General features: G+C 43.4%; 1 protein-coding gene across 2 annotated transcripts in view; it reads right to left on the bottom strand.

The window, feature by feature from the left end:
* fat2 (FAT atypical cadherin 2) overlaps positions 1-15118 on the bottom strand; it is a 121299-nt gene that overhangs the window by 12383 nt on the left and 93798 nt on the right. Inside the window, exons 23-24 of one of the 2 annotated variants that reach the window (XM_075482012.1) lie at positions 14943-15100; positions 1158-1611 (exon numbers count right to left, since the gene is read on the bottom strand). In XM_075482012.1, the coding sequence (XP_075338127.1) occupies positions 1158-1611; positions 14943-15100 (612 nt within the window). Of the gene's footprint in view, positions 1-1157; positions 1612-14254; positions 14571-14942; positions 15101-15118 lie in introns of those variants that run through there. The other variant, XM_075482013.1, reaches the window with a different exon arrangement.

Genomic DNA, 15118 nt, shown 5'->3' with positions numbered 1-15118 from the left:
CAATCTCTGCCTACTCACAGCAGAGAACAGCTAGGCAACCGACACAATTCCAGATGGATGAGAAACATCCATCTGCGTGAGAACCAGGTTAGGTAAAAGTAAGGAGAGAAGAAAAAAAACACCACCAAGAAGCTAACATGGAGAGCGGGGAGGCCACCGTGTTCATGGTCTGCATGATGGTGATATTAATCATGGACGAGCACATGGGGCGTCTAACATGGAGGCTGGAAGAGCTCACAGAGAGAGTCAGGAGACGCAGGATGGAGCGCAGGCCATACTTCTTGGTTTCATGAAGGAAGGAGAGCAGAGCGCCGCAGACAAAGGAGACCACGTGGAGGTTTAACTTATTAAACACGGCAAGGTTGTGTCCGTGTCGTATGAGGAAACATTTCAGCCTGACAACATGACAAGGGGCGGAGCTACCGACCACCAAGAGGCGGAGCTACCGACCACCAAGGGGCGGAGCTACCGACCACCAAGGGGCGGAGCTACCGACCACCAAGAGGCGGAGCTACCGACCACCAAGGGGCGGAGCTACCGACCACCAAGGGGCGGAGCTACCGACCACCAAGAGGCGGAGCTACCGACCACCAAGGGGCGGAGCTACCGACCACCAAGAGGCGGAGCTACCGACCACCAAGGGGCGGAGCTACCAACTACCAAACACCTCTGTCAGATGTGTTCCTATGGAAACCAGAACAGACCCAGCTGAGGAGAAGGAGCTGGAATGGTCCCAGGAACTGAGGGCCGTGGTCCCTAGTTCCCGAGGGCCGTGGTCCCTAGTTCCCGAGGGCCGCGGTCCCTAGTTCCAGAGGGCCGCGGTCCCTAGTTCCCGAGGGCCGCGGTCCCCGGTTCTGTATGTCCGAATATGGGAAAAAACGGCCCCGTTCCTGAAAAGGTTCTAGGAACTGCAGAAGGTTCCTATGGTGGGAATGTGGCTATTGAACGTGGTGTCATCTGCAGTTTGGGCGGAGCTTGTAAAGTTTTTATTTCCTTTTGGTAACTTTTTCAGTTCATGTTGATCTGAGACCAGGATGGACCGAGCTGCCCTGATCTTTTCCCGTCTGCAGGGGCTTTTATACGTCTCCGCTTTCGTTAGAAACTGCTTTTCCCAGCTAATTAACTGTAAATATAAAATAACATGTGTGTCCACTGACCTCCAGCGGCGTCCTCCTGGCAGCTTCCTCCGTTCTCACAGGGCTGGTGGTCGCAGGCTCCTGCGCTGCTGCAGCACTGAAACACCCCGAACACCCTCCGGCTCCCTGGCCCCGTCCACTCCGCCGCGTCCCCCGCCGCGATCGGCTCCCCGTTGAGCTGCAAGCCCTCCAGGCAGCCGCTGAAGTCGCGCGGGTTCTGGCCGACCTCCTGAGCCGAGTCCTGGGAGAGGGAGGCGAACAGCAGAGCGCCGTGGAAACGCAGCATCCGGCACGGCTCCGTCAGGGTCACGGACGCCGGGTGGTGCCCGTCCAGGGTCAGCCTCAGGAAGGTGTAGGTGACCTCCAGCAGGACGCCGTGCCAGCGGCCGTCCGACACGGGATCAGATCTGACAATCAGGGTGTCAGGGGGGGCGTTTCCACATCTGTATCTGAACTGCAGCTCTCCTCCGGTCAGCTGGGGAAGGAAAGAGAGGAATTCATGAATCAAACAGGAATCTGAACGAGGAGCTGCTGATTGGACCACTTTTTAAAAACAGTAAAAATACGTAAGCGCTGCCTGTTTTTATGCAGTTAACCTTTCTCTTTAATTACAGCTGGTTGGACAGAACAGTCTAAAACATCTGGTTTTCAGACCTGGTTCTGTGTCACGTTGCAGGGGTTTTAACATCGATCAGCTTGTTCAATTACAGCGATTGCTGCTGGTGTTATTACTTCCATGGAAGCATTGATTTTTCAGTTTGGAAGACGTCTAGATGTCTTGTTTGAGAGGAAGTTAAATATTTACTCTGATCTGTGGAGAACAAAGTCTTCAGCGTTAGAAACACTCTCACCCGTTCAGCAGTTTGGTTTCTCAGCCGGTTTATAACCTGGATATCAGCCGGTTTATCACCTGTTTATCACCTGTTTATCAGCCGGTTTATCACCTGTTTATCACCTGGTTATCACCTGTTTATCAGCCGGTTTATCACCTGTTTATCACCTGGTTATCACCTGTTTATCAGCCGGTTTATCACCTGTTTATCAGCCGGTTTATCACCTGTTTATCACCTGTTTATCAGCCTGTTTATCAGCCTGTTTATCACCTGTTTATCAGCCGGTTTATCACCTGTTTATCAGCCTGTTTATCACCTGTTTATCAGCCTGTTTATCAGCCTGTTTATCAGCCGGTTTATCACCTGTTTATCACCTGTTTATCAGCCTGTTTATCACCTGTTTATCAGCCTGTTTATCACCTGTTTATCACCTGTTTATCAGCCTGTTTATCACCTGTTTATCACCTGTTTATCAGCCTGTTTATCAGCTGTTTATCACCTGTTTATCAGCCTGTTTATCACCTGTTTATCACCTGTTTATCAGCCTGTTTATCACCTGTTTATCACCTGTTTATCAGCCGGTTTATCACCTGTTTATCACCTGTTTATCAGCCTGTTTATCACCTGTTTATCACCTGTTTATCAGCCTGTTTTCACCTGTTTATCACCTGTTTATCAGCCTGTTTATCACCTGTTTATCACCTGTTTATCAGCCGGTTTATCACCTGTTTATCACCTGTTTATCAGCCTGTTTATCACCTGTTTATCAGCCTGTTTATCACCTGTTTATCACCTGTTTATCAGCCTGTTTATCACCTGTTTATCACCTGTTTATCAGCCTGTTTATCACCTGTTTATCACCTGTTTATCAGCCTGTTTATCACCTGTTTATCACCTGTTTATCAGCCTGTTTATCACCTGTTTATCAGCCGGTTTATCACCTGTTTATCAGCCGGTTTATCACCTGTTTATCACCTGTTTATCACCTGTTTATCACCTGTTTATCACCTGTTTATCAGCCGGTTTATCACCTGTTTATCACCTGTTCATCAGCCGGTTTATCACCTGTTTATCAGCCTGTTTATCACCTGTTTATCAGCCGGTTTATCACCTGTTTATCACCTGTTCATCAGCCGGTTTATCACCTGTTTATCAGCCTGTTTATCACCTGTTTATCAGCCTGTTTATCACCTGTTTATCAGCCCGTTTATCACCTGTTTATCACCTGTTTATCACCTGTTTATCACCTGTTTATCAGCCGGTTTATCACCTGTTTATCACCTGTTTATCAGCCGGTTTATCACCTGTTTATCACCTGTTTATCAGCCGGTTTATCAGCCTGTTTATCACCTGTTTATCAGCCTGTTTATCACCTGTTTATCAGCCTGTTTATCACCTGTTTATCAGCCTGTTTATCACCTGTTTATCTGCCGGTTTATCACCTGTTTATCAGCCGGTTTATCACCTGTTTATCACCTGTTTATCACCTGTTTATCACCTGTTTATCAGCCTGTTTATCAGCCTGTTTATCACCTGTTTATCAGCCTGTTTATCAGCCTGTTTATCAGCCTGTTTATCACCTGTTTATCTGCCGGTTTATCACCTGTTTATCAGCCGGTTTATCACCTGTTTATCACCTGTTTATCAGCCTGTTTATCACCTGTTTATCAGCCTGTTTATCACCTGTTTATCAGCCTGTTTATCACCTGTTTATCACCTGTTTATCAGCCTGTTTATCACCTGTTTATCACCTGTTTATCAGCCTGTTTATCACCTGTTTATCACCTGTTTATCAGCCGGTTTATCACCTGTTTATCAGCCTGTTTATCACCTGTTTATCACCTGTTTATCAGCCTGTTTATCACCTGTTTATCAGCCTGTTTATCACCTGTTTATCACCTGTTTATCAGCCTGTTTATCACCTGTTTATCACCTGTTTATCAGCCTGTTTATCACCTGTTTATCACCTGTTTATCAGCCTGTTTATCACCTGTTTATCACCTGTTTATCACCTGTTTATCAGCCTGTTTATCACCTGTTTATCAGCCGGTTTATCACCTGTTTATCACCTGTTTATCACCTGTTTATCACCTGTTTATCACCTGTTTATCAGCCGGTTTATCACCTGTTTATCACCTGTTCATCAGCCGGTTTATCACCTGTTTATCAGCCTGTTTATCACCTGTTTATCAGCCGGTTTATCACCTGTTTATCACCTGTTCATCAGCCGGTTTATCACCTGTTTATCAGCCTGTTTATCACCTGTTTATCAGCCTGTTTATCACCTGTTTATCAGCCCGTTTATCACCTGTTTATCACCTGTTTATCACCTGTTTATCACCTGTTTATCACCTGTTTATCAGCCGGTTTATCACCTGTTTATCACCTGTTTATCAGCCGGTTTATCACCTGTTTATCACCTGTTTATCAGCCGGTTTATCAGCCTGTTTATCACCTGTTTATCAGCCTGTTTATCACCTGTTTATCAGCCTGTTTATCACCTGTTTATCAGCCTGTTTATCACCTGTTTATCTGCCGGTTTATCACCTGTTTATCAGCCGGTTTATCACCTGTTTATCACCTGTTTATCACCTGTTTATCACCTGTTTATCACCTGTTTATCAGCCGGTTTATCAGCCTGTTTATCAGCCTGTTTATCACCTGTTTATCAGCCTGTTTATCAGCCTGTTTATCAGCCTGTTTATCACCTGTTTATCTGCCGGTTTATCACCTGTTTATCAGCCGGTTTATCACCTGTTTATCACCTGTTTATCAGCCCGTTTATCACCTGTTTATCAGCCCGTTTATCACCTGTTTATCACCTGTTTATCACCTGTTTATCACCTGTTTATCAGCCAGTTTATCAGCCCGTTTATCACCTGTTTATCTGCCGGTTTATCACCTTTTTATCACCTTTTTATCACCCCGTTTATCGCCTGTTTATCACCTGTTTATCAGCCTGTTTATCAGCCTGTTTATCAGCCTGTTTATCGCCGGTTTATCACCTGTTTATCAGCCGGTTTATCACCTGTTTATCAGCCGGTTTATCACCTGTTTATCAGCCGGTTTATCACCTGTTTATCACCTGTTCATCAGCCGGTTTATCACCTGTTTATCAGCCTGTTTATCACCTGTTTATCAGCCTGTTTATCAGCCGGTTTATCACCTGTTTATCACCTGTTTATCAGCCGGTTTATCACCTGTTTATCACCTGTTTATCACCTGTTCATCAGCCGGTTTATCACCTGTTTATCAGCCTGTTTATCACCTGTTTATCAGCCTGTTTATCACCTGTTTATCAGCCGGTTTATCACCTGTTTATCACCTGTTCATCAGCCGGTTTATCACCTGTTCATCAGCCTGTTTATCACCTGTTTATCAGCCGGTTTATCACCTGTTTATCAGCCGGTTTATCACCTGTTTATCTGCTGGTTTATCACCTGTTCATCAGCCGGTTTATCACCTGTTTATCTGCCGGTTTATCACCTGTTTATCAGCCGGTTTATCAGCTGGTTTATCACCTGTTTATCACCTGTTTATCAGCCGGTTTATCACCTGTTTATCAGCCGGTTTATCACCTGTTTATCAGCTGTTTATCAGCCCGTTTATCACCTGTTTATCAGCCAGTTTATCAGCCCGTTTATCACCTGTTTATCTGCCGGTTTATCACCTTTTTATCACCTTTTTATCACCCCGTTTATCGCCTGTTTATCAGCCGGTTTTTCACCTGTTTATCAGCCAGTTTATCAGCCGGTTTATCAGCCCGTTTATCACCTGTTTATCAGCCGGTTAATCACCTGTTTATCACCTTTTTATCAGCCCGTTTATCACCTGTTTATCAGCCGGTTTATCACCTGGTTTATCACCTGTTCATCACCTGTTTATCAGCCAGTTTATCAGCCCGTTTATCACCTGTTTATCAGCCGGTTTATCACCTGGTTTATCACCTGTTCATCACCTGTTTATCAGCCGGTTAATCACCTGTTTATCACCTTTTTATCAGCCCGTTTATCACCTGTTTATCAGCCGGTTTATCACCTGGTTTATCACCTGTTCATCACCTGTTTATCAGCCTGTTTATCACCTGTTTATCACCCGGATTATCACCTGTTCATGAGTCCGTTTATCACCTTTTTATCAGCCCGTTTATCACCTGTTTATCAGCCGGTTTATCACCTGTTTATCACCTGTTTATGAGTCCGTTTATCAGCCGGTTTATCACCTGTTCATCACCTGTTTATCAGCCTGTTTATCACCTGTTTATCACCCGGATTATCACCTGTTCATGAGTCCATTTATCACCTTTTTATCAGCCCGTTTATCACCTGTTTATCAGCCGGTTTATCACCTGTTTATCACCTGTTTATGAGTCCGTTTATCAGCCAGTTTATCACCTGTTCATCACCTGTTTATCAGCCGGTTTATCACCTGTTTATCACCCGGATTATCACCTGTTTATGAGTCCGTTTATCACCTTTTTATCAGCCTGTTTATCACCTATTTATCAGCCGGTTTATCAGCCGGTTTATCACCTATTTATGACCTGTTTATCAGCCGGTTTATCACCTGTTTATCAGCCTGTTTTTCAGCCGGTTTATCAGCCGGTTAATCACCTGTTTATCACCTTTTTATCAGCCCGTTTATCACCTGTTTATCACCTGGTTTATCACCTGTTCATCACCTGTTTATCAGCCTGTTTATCACCTGTTTATCACCCGGATTATCACCTGTTCATGAGTCCGTTTATCACCTTTTTATCAGCCCGTTTATCACCTGTTTATCAGCCGGTTTATCACCTGTTTATCACCTGTTTATGAGTCCGTTTATCAGCCGGTTTATCACCTGTTCATCACCTGTTTATCAGCCTGTTTATCACCTGTTTATCAGCCGGTTTATCACCCGGATTATCACCTGTTTATGAGTCCGTTTATCACCTTTTTATCAGCCTGTTTATCACCTATTTATCAGCCGGTTTATCAGCCGGTTTATCACCTATTTATGACCTGTTTATCAGCCGGTTTATCAGCCGGTTTATCACCTGTTTATCAGCCTGTTTATCACCTGTTTATCAGCCTGTTTTTCAGCCGGTTTATCAGCCGGTTAATCACCTGTTTATCACCTTTTTATCAGCCCGTTTATCACCTGTTTATCACCTGGTTTATCACCTGTTCATCACCTGTTTATCAGCCTGTTTATCACCTGTTTATCACCCGGATTATCACCTGTTCATGAGTCCGTTTATCACCTTTTTATCAGCCCGTTTATCACCTGTTTATCAGCCGGTTTATCACCTGTTTATCACCTGTTTATGAGTCCGTTTATCAGCCGGTTTATCACCTGTTCATCACCTGTTTATCAGCCTGTTTATCACCTGTTTATCAGCCGGTTTATCACCCGGATTATCACCTGTTTATGAGTCCGTTTATCACCTTTTTATCAGCCTGTTTATCACCTATTTATCAGCCGGTTTATCAGCCGGTTTATCACCTATTTATGACCTGTTTATCAGCCGGTTTATCAGCCGGTTTATCACCTGTTTATCAGCCTGTTTATCACCTGTTTATCAGCCTGTTTTTCAGCCGGTTTATCACCTTTTTATCACCTGTTTATCAGCCTGTTTATCACTTTTTATCACCTGTTTATCAGCCGATTTATCACCTGTTTATCACCTGGATTATCACCTGTTTATCAGCCTGTCTATCAACTGTTTATCAGCCTGTTTATCACCTGTTTATCAGCCTGTTTATCACCTGGATTATCATCTGTTTATCACCTGTTTATCAGCCTGTTTATCACCTGGATTATCACCTGTTTATCAGCCTGTCTATCAACTGTTTATCAGCCTGTTTATCACCTGGATTATCATCTGTTTATCACCTGTTTATCAGCCTGTTTATCACCTGGATTATCACCTGTTTATCAGCCTGTTTATCAACTGTTTATCAGCCTGTTTATCACCTGGATTATCATCTGTTTATCACCTGTTTATCAGCCTGTTTATCACCTGGATTATCATCTGTTTATCACCTGTTTATCAGCCTGTTTATCACCTGGATTATCATCTGTTTATCACCTGTTTATCAGCCTGTTTATCATCTGTTTATCAGCCTGTTTATCATCTGTTTATCAGCCGGTTTATCACCTGTTTATCTGCTGGTTTATCACCTGTTCATCAGCCGGTTTATCACCTGTTTATCTGCCAGTTTATCACCTGTTTATCAGCCGGTTTATCAGCTGGTTTATCACCTGTTTATCACCTGTTTATCAGCCGGTTTATCACCTGTTTATCAGCCCGTTTATCACCTGTTTATCAGCCAGTTTATCAGCCCGTTTATCACCTGTTTATCTGCCGGTTTATCACCTTTTTATCAGCCCGTTTATCACCTGTTTATCAGCCAGTTTATCAGCCGGTTTATCACCTGTTTATCAGCCCGTTTATCACCTGTTTATCAGCCAGTTTATCAGCCCGTTTATCACCTGTTTATCTGCTGGTTTATCACCTGTTCATCAGCCGGTTTATCACCTGTTTATCTGCCAGTTTATCACCTGTTTATCAGCCGGTTTATCAGCTGGTTTATCACCTGTTTATCACCTGTTTATCAGCCGGTTTATCACCTGTTTATCAGCCCGTTTATCACCTGTTTATCAGCCAGTTTATCAGCCCGTTTATCGCCTGTTTATCAGCCGGTTTATCACCTGTTTATCAGCCAGTTTATCAGCCAGTTTATCAGCCCGTTTATCACCTGTTTATCAGCCGGTTTATCACCTGGTTTATCACCTGTTCATCACCTGTTTATCACCTGTTTATCACCCGGATTATCACCTGTTCATGAGTCCGTTTATCACCTTTTTATCAGCCCGTTTATCACCTGTTTATCACCTGTTTATCACCTGTTTATGAGTCCGTTTATCAGCCGGTTTATCACCTGTTCATCACCTGTTTATCAGCCTGTTCATCACCTGTTTATCAGCCGGTTTATCACCTGTTTATCACCCGGATTATCACCTGTTTATGAGTCCGTTTATCACCTTTTTATCAGCCTGTTTATCACCTGTTTATGACCTATTTATGACCTGTTTATCAGCCGGTTTATCAGCCGGTTTATCACCTGTTTATCAGCCTGTTTATCACCTGTTTATCAGCCTGTTTTTCAGCCGGTTTATCAGCCTGTTTATCACCTGTTTATCAGCCTGTTTTTCAGCCGGTTTATCAGCCGGTTAATCACCTGTTAATCACCTTTTTATCAGCCCGTTTATCACCTGTTTATCAGCCGGTTTATCACCTGGTTTATCACCTGTTCATCACCTGTTTATCAGCCTGTTTATCACCTGTTTATCACCCGGATTATCACCTGTTCATGAGTCCGTTTATCACCTTTTTATCAGCCCGTTTATCACCTGTTTATCAGCCGGTTTATCACCTGTTTATCACCTGTTTATGAGTCCGTTTATCAGCCGGTTTATCACCTGTTCATCACCTGTTTATCAGCCTGTTTATCACCTGTTCATGAGTCCGTTTATCACCTTTTTATCAGCCCGTTTATCACCTGTTTATCAGCCGGTTTATCACCTGTTTATCACCTGTTTATGAGTCCGTTTATCAGCCGGTTTATCACCTGTTCATCACCTGTTTATCAGCCTGTTTATCACCTGTTTATCAGCCGGTTTATCACCCGGATTATCACCTGTTTATGAGTCCGTTTATCACCTTTTTATCAGCCTGTTTATCACCTATTTATCAGCCGGTTTATCAGCCGGTTTATCACCTATTTATGACCTGTTTATCAGCCGGTTTATCAGCCTGTTTATCACCTGTTTATCAGCCTGTTTTTCAGCCGGTTTATCACCTTTTTATCACCTGTTTATCAGCCTGTTTATCACTTTTTATCACCTGTTTATCAGCCGGTTTATCACCTGTTTATCACCTGGATTATCACCTGTTTATCAGCCTGTCTATCAACTGTTTATCAGCCTGTTTATCACCTGGATTATCACCTGTTTATCAGCCTGTTTATCAACTGTTTATCAGCCTGTTTATCACCTGGATTATCATCTGTTTATCACCTGTTTATCAGCCTGTTTATCACCTGGATTATCATCTGTTTATCACCTGTTTATCAGCCTGTTTATCACCTGGATTATCATCTGTTTATCACCTGTTTATCAGCCTGTTTATCATCTGTTTATCAGCCTGTTTATCATCTGTTTATCATCTGTTTATCAGCCTGTTTATCATCTGTTTATCAGCCTGTTTATCACCCGGATTATCATCTGTTTATCAGTGTTTCTGTGCGCTCAGCAGCTTTTTATCTGTTGGCTTTAACAGAAAACTTGACTTTCTCTGCACTAAATATTTGCAAACTGACCGCTCAGCCACTCGTACGCTGAAGGCTGTGATGCATCATTGATACGCATGAGCTCGGCTCCCGTTTCTTTAATCATCACAGCTGATTCGCTTGTTTTCTCTGTTCTCTGAATGCTTGTTTGCTCTCTGTCTGCTCGAGGTTTTTGTTTGAATTCTCAAATAATTTAACAAACGGGATGTTTTCCTCAAAGGAAGATGCTGAAAACCATCTGTTGTCTCTCCTGTTAGCATGTTATTTACATGCACACCAGCACAGGTACTGAGTGGAAGCAGGGGAGCGTGCAGCCCCCCCGCAGTGATCAAAGTCACTGATCCCACTCACGTGGTCTGTTGTACATGATAAGACTTCAAAATCTATACTAATAAAATTCAGCTGAAGCAAAGCTGCAGACCAATCAGAGTAACTGACATCAAACACAAGTTAAACAACATGAAACCAGTCGGCCGACCCCCACACTGCTGCTGGATCTAAGAAAATCTGTCATTATATCCCCAAACAGTGGATCTATTTTCTCTAACTCTGCATTAAAGGAGGATTCATCCTTTAATTTAGCAGAGAAACTTGTGTCAGAAGCAGAGATGAAGATTCTGAGGTCAGTTTGTCCACCAAATGTTGCCGTTAGTGGAGAATGAAAGAGGAATTACACAGAGAGATGATTCACCTGTTCATGCACAGCTGCAGAGTCAAGGAAAGAATATTTCCTCCTAAACTACAGAAATCTGACGTGACACGGAGCAGTTCAGCGCTGCTGGAGATGGGAAGCTATTCCCTCCAGACAAACGGCAGATTATCTGTTAAACCATCAGAGCGGGGTCCTAAAGGCAGGAGTAGGATTGGGACTGAGTGGATGTCCAATCCTTAAAACTGTGATGAAAGCGATCAGGCACTCGAGAATAGGGCTGGGCGATATGGACCAAAAGTCATATCTCGATATATTTAGGTTGAATATCGATATACGATATATATCCCGATATTTTTTTCCGCAAAGTGAGAGCTGTGATATGAAATGCTCAGTCAAAGTCAAAGCCAAATACGAGTACTTTTATTGAAAACTCAGTATAAAAAGTAAACACTGTATAACAAAGCTCCGTAAGGTGCACATTTAAATAAAAAAATATCTGAAATAAAATTAGCCTATAAAATAAAATAGGTCAATCTTTTTCTAAGGGCAGCATTTATATATTAAGAGATAACAAAATAAAGTGCTCAGTTTAAGAAAAACGTTTTTAAACATCAGCTTGATTACCTGTTTATTTTTGTTAATTTAATAGCTTATCTGAACAGTCTCAACCAGTTGCCAAGCTGTTTTCAGCTCCCAGTCTTGCATGAAGTGAACTGTCACGCTCATATAAGGTTCGCACAGGTTCTGCCTGACCACATATCGCTGGTCAACGCAAAATGGGTGACGTTAGCGAGCCAGCCCGCAACGTTCTGCCTGACTTTACTATACATTTGCGGCAGTGCTTCTCGTGCAAAATAGTTGCGACTGGGAAGCTCGTATCTCGGGTACAGCTTTTTAATTAGCTCTTTGAACCCAACCTGTTCCACTGTTGCAACAGGGACCATGTCTTTGGCAATGTGAAAGGACACTTGTCGCTTTTCTTCTCATACGGCACACAGCGGGAAAATGAAGCTTGCAGTGAGCTTTGTCAGGTTGGGGACGGCTTGTGCCTGTGGCTGCTGCAGCGCGCAGTTTCACACACTCTTCATATTGCACTTTGTGCCACGTTTTTAAGTGATAAAAAAGATTCTTCCAGCACTGGCTGCAATGTGCTTATGGCACTCCCTACATATAGCTTGGTTTTGTTGCTCGTCTGACAAGTTGTATCCGAACCATCTCCAAATGATTGAGCCACTGCTTTTTCTTTTACCAACCAAGGGGCTCTCCTCCGTATGCTCCGCAGGTGTTGTTGCCTTCTCCATGTTTGTTTAAGAGTGCCGGAGTGTTCCTCCCCCTCCCCCTCTGTGCATGAGAGAGGAGGGGCGGAGCCGGAGCGAGGGAAGCAGTGCAGAGAGCTCTGATCAACGGCTTGCCTGAAGCAAGTATTACAGCGCAAATTTGAACTATATCGATATATGCGATATGGTCTAATTCCATATCTTATTTAAAAATCTATCGATATATCTTAAATATCGATATATCGCCCAGCCCTACTCGAGAAGATGGTTGAGTGGAGCAGATCAAGCTTTGATTTATAGGACAGAAAGGCTCTCAGCAGAATTATCCCTCTTCAAAAGGACAACAGCCGTCTGCAGGAGGGTGGAGTGAGAGGAGGGCTTCAAGTTCAACGCTGATGTCACCGTGCTGACATCTGATGGAGCCAAATATCCAACATGTTTAATTGTTTGTTGAAGAACATTATGAGACAGAGTGGCTGAAACCTGAGGAGAAACTTAACAAACAAACCAGATCTGTGCTGAGTCTTTCAGAAAGAATGGATTCCAGCTCAGCCGCCACCATAAAAGTTAGTTTGTGTTACTGCACCAGGCCTCAAGCCTCACTGAGAGTGTCCACTGTCATGTCAGTGTGGGCCGTCAGGCCTCAGCTGTGGGTTTTTCCTCCAGTCGCTCATCTTCACAGCTCACTACGGCAGCTCTACATTCAACCAGCTGCAATCTTTATCTCGCCCACGCTTCCTGTTACACTCTGATGTGGCGTCAACTTAAGTTCTGGTAGAATTGAAGAATCCCCTGAGCTGCACGGGGAGGAAAGCACTAACAGTACGTTATGGCTCAAGGAAGTTTCTCTGAAGCCGTCTCTGAGGTTTAAATATTAATATAATATAATATTAAATAAGAATCACAACGACTGAATATTCAGGCTGAAATCATACGGATGTCTCAGAAAATGAAAGCATCTTCTTTCTAATCTGTTTAGAGAATTTTTCAAAGATCATTATTCTCTTTCACATTTTCCACTTGTTCTGTACAGAATCCAGGAATCTTCCTTTCTCCGACACTTCCACAAGGATGTGTCAAATCTTGGTGTGGACAAGGTTTTTGAGCTCCTGCAGAACGTTGCCGGTTCCCTCAGCTCAGAGTCAGCGGATGTCACCGTGTGAGAGTCACACGAGATCAAGCAGGTTTTTTTGTCTCGTGATTTCCTGTTTTATTTTGAAAGATTAACTCTCCTCTCGTGTCCCAGTCTGATTGTGGCATGAATGTTCCCACCTGTTAACCCTGTGTGTATAAGAGTCTGCGTCTCCCTTTGTCTTGTGCCAGCGTGTCGTATCCGTTGGTCTAACGTGCTTCACTCTTTCCAAGCCATCGTTTTGATCGAGTCCTCGCTAAGAGGGGTTTTTGTTTCTTTATAACTTTAATAAGATAGCCTTGATTAAGCCTAGTTTATGTTTTATAGCATTCTTGCTTTTTCCTCCAAGTGGAGTGACCTTTTGGTTTTTTTTTCATTGTGTAGTTTCTCCTATTTTTCAGGAGAAGTTTTTTGTTTTCCTCAGCAGCAGGAGTGACTTTAAGTTAAAGATCAAAGTTTGATAATCCTTCTGTTTTTCCTCCATAGTGGAGAGATTCTTGTTTTGATAAATTTTCATAGATATGCTTCTCTCATTTTGGTAGAAGTATATATATTATTGATAACTTCTATAGTCTGTTTTGTTCTCTCTTGGAGAGTTTTTGGGTGTGACAGAGAAAGGAGCAGCGACATGCCGACTCCTCTGGAAACCTCAGAATTAAAGGTGGACCTGCAGCAGTGGAACTTAACATTAAGCACCGCCTCACAGACCGATCATCTGTTGTAGGAAAGCCAACGTGATGTGGACGGTTTTGTTTCCACTCAGGTTTGCTCCAGTTCTCAGCAGAGAACAGGAAAGGCTCCGGACTCGGCTGGTATTTCACAGTGAAGAAGGGCACGTTGTCCAAAATGTCAGCGTTGCCACAAAAGAACACATTTAAATGGAGCTGATCTTATGTGCCAGGCTTCATGGCTTCATGCTGACTCAGATACACGGCCGTGTTTTCATTCTGCAGGGAGCTAAATGTGACACCAACGGCTCGAATTGAAATATTTAAAAAAAAAAAAAAAAAAAATCACTGTTCACACAAAGAAGCAAATAAGAAGTTTTGCTTGTGAGATTCCATCTTTAATGTGCAGAGGCAAACGTCCAGCTGCATTTGGAAGTTGGAAACATTTGAAATGTCTGCGTTCCCTGGTGAACAGCCTCAGTTTTATCCTTCTGGCTGTAAGTTGGTGTGAAACTACAACGTTAAACTGGCTGCATCTGGAAATCAGGAAGAGATTTAATCTGCAGATGAATTACCTCCAACTTCAAGGGGGAGCACAGCAAATATTTAGACTTTCGGAAGGATTCAGCGTCCTTTAGATGTGATTAAACCCGTCTTTTTCTTCAGTTTTAAGAACGAAATGTCACATTTCTGCAGCACAACTTTATAAAATGGTTTTAAATCTCGGGCCCTGATGAGGACGCCTAATTATTTAGTAATTAAAACAATCAGGATGTAGAAGCAATATACAATATATAGGCTGACCCGCCAATCACAATCTGACAATTACACACAACAGTTAACAGATCTGCTCTTACACAGGATTCTCGTAGGAATGGGTTTAAAGGTCCCAAATGAGGCCTGAATACCTGTAAGGCTCCCCGGTCGTTGGCCCCGCTGGTGGACATGATGAGGCCCTGCTCCCGGAACGTCCTGAACTTCAGCGAGAGCCGGAACTCGTGGCTGTCCTCGTCCATCCTGTGGACGTACTTCAGGTAGGACTTCCTGTCCAGCCTCAGCGCAGACTCTGAAACAGCAAACAGGT

This window comes from Odontesthes bonariensis, chromosome 13 (genome assembly GCF_027942865.1).
Source record: "Odontesthes bonariensis isolate fOdoBon6 chromosome 13, fOdoBon6.hap1, whole genome shotgun sequence".
NCBI classification, from domain to species: Eukaryota; Metazoa; Chordata; class Actinopteri; order Atheriniformes; family Atherinopsidae; genus Odontesthes; species Odontesthes bonariensis.
The sequence above is the reverse complement of the archived record's forward strand: the minus strand, read 5'-3'. Positions and strand labels throughout refer to the sequence as shown.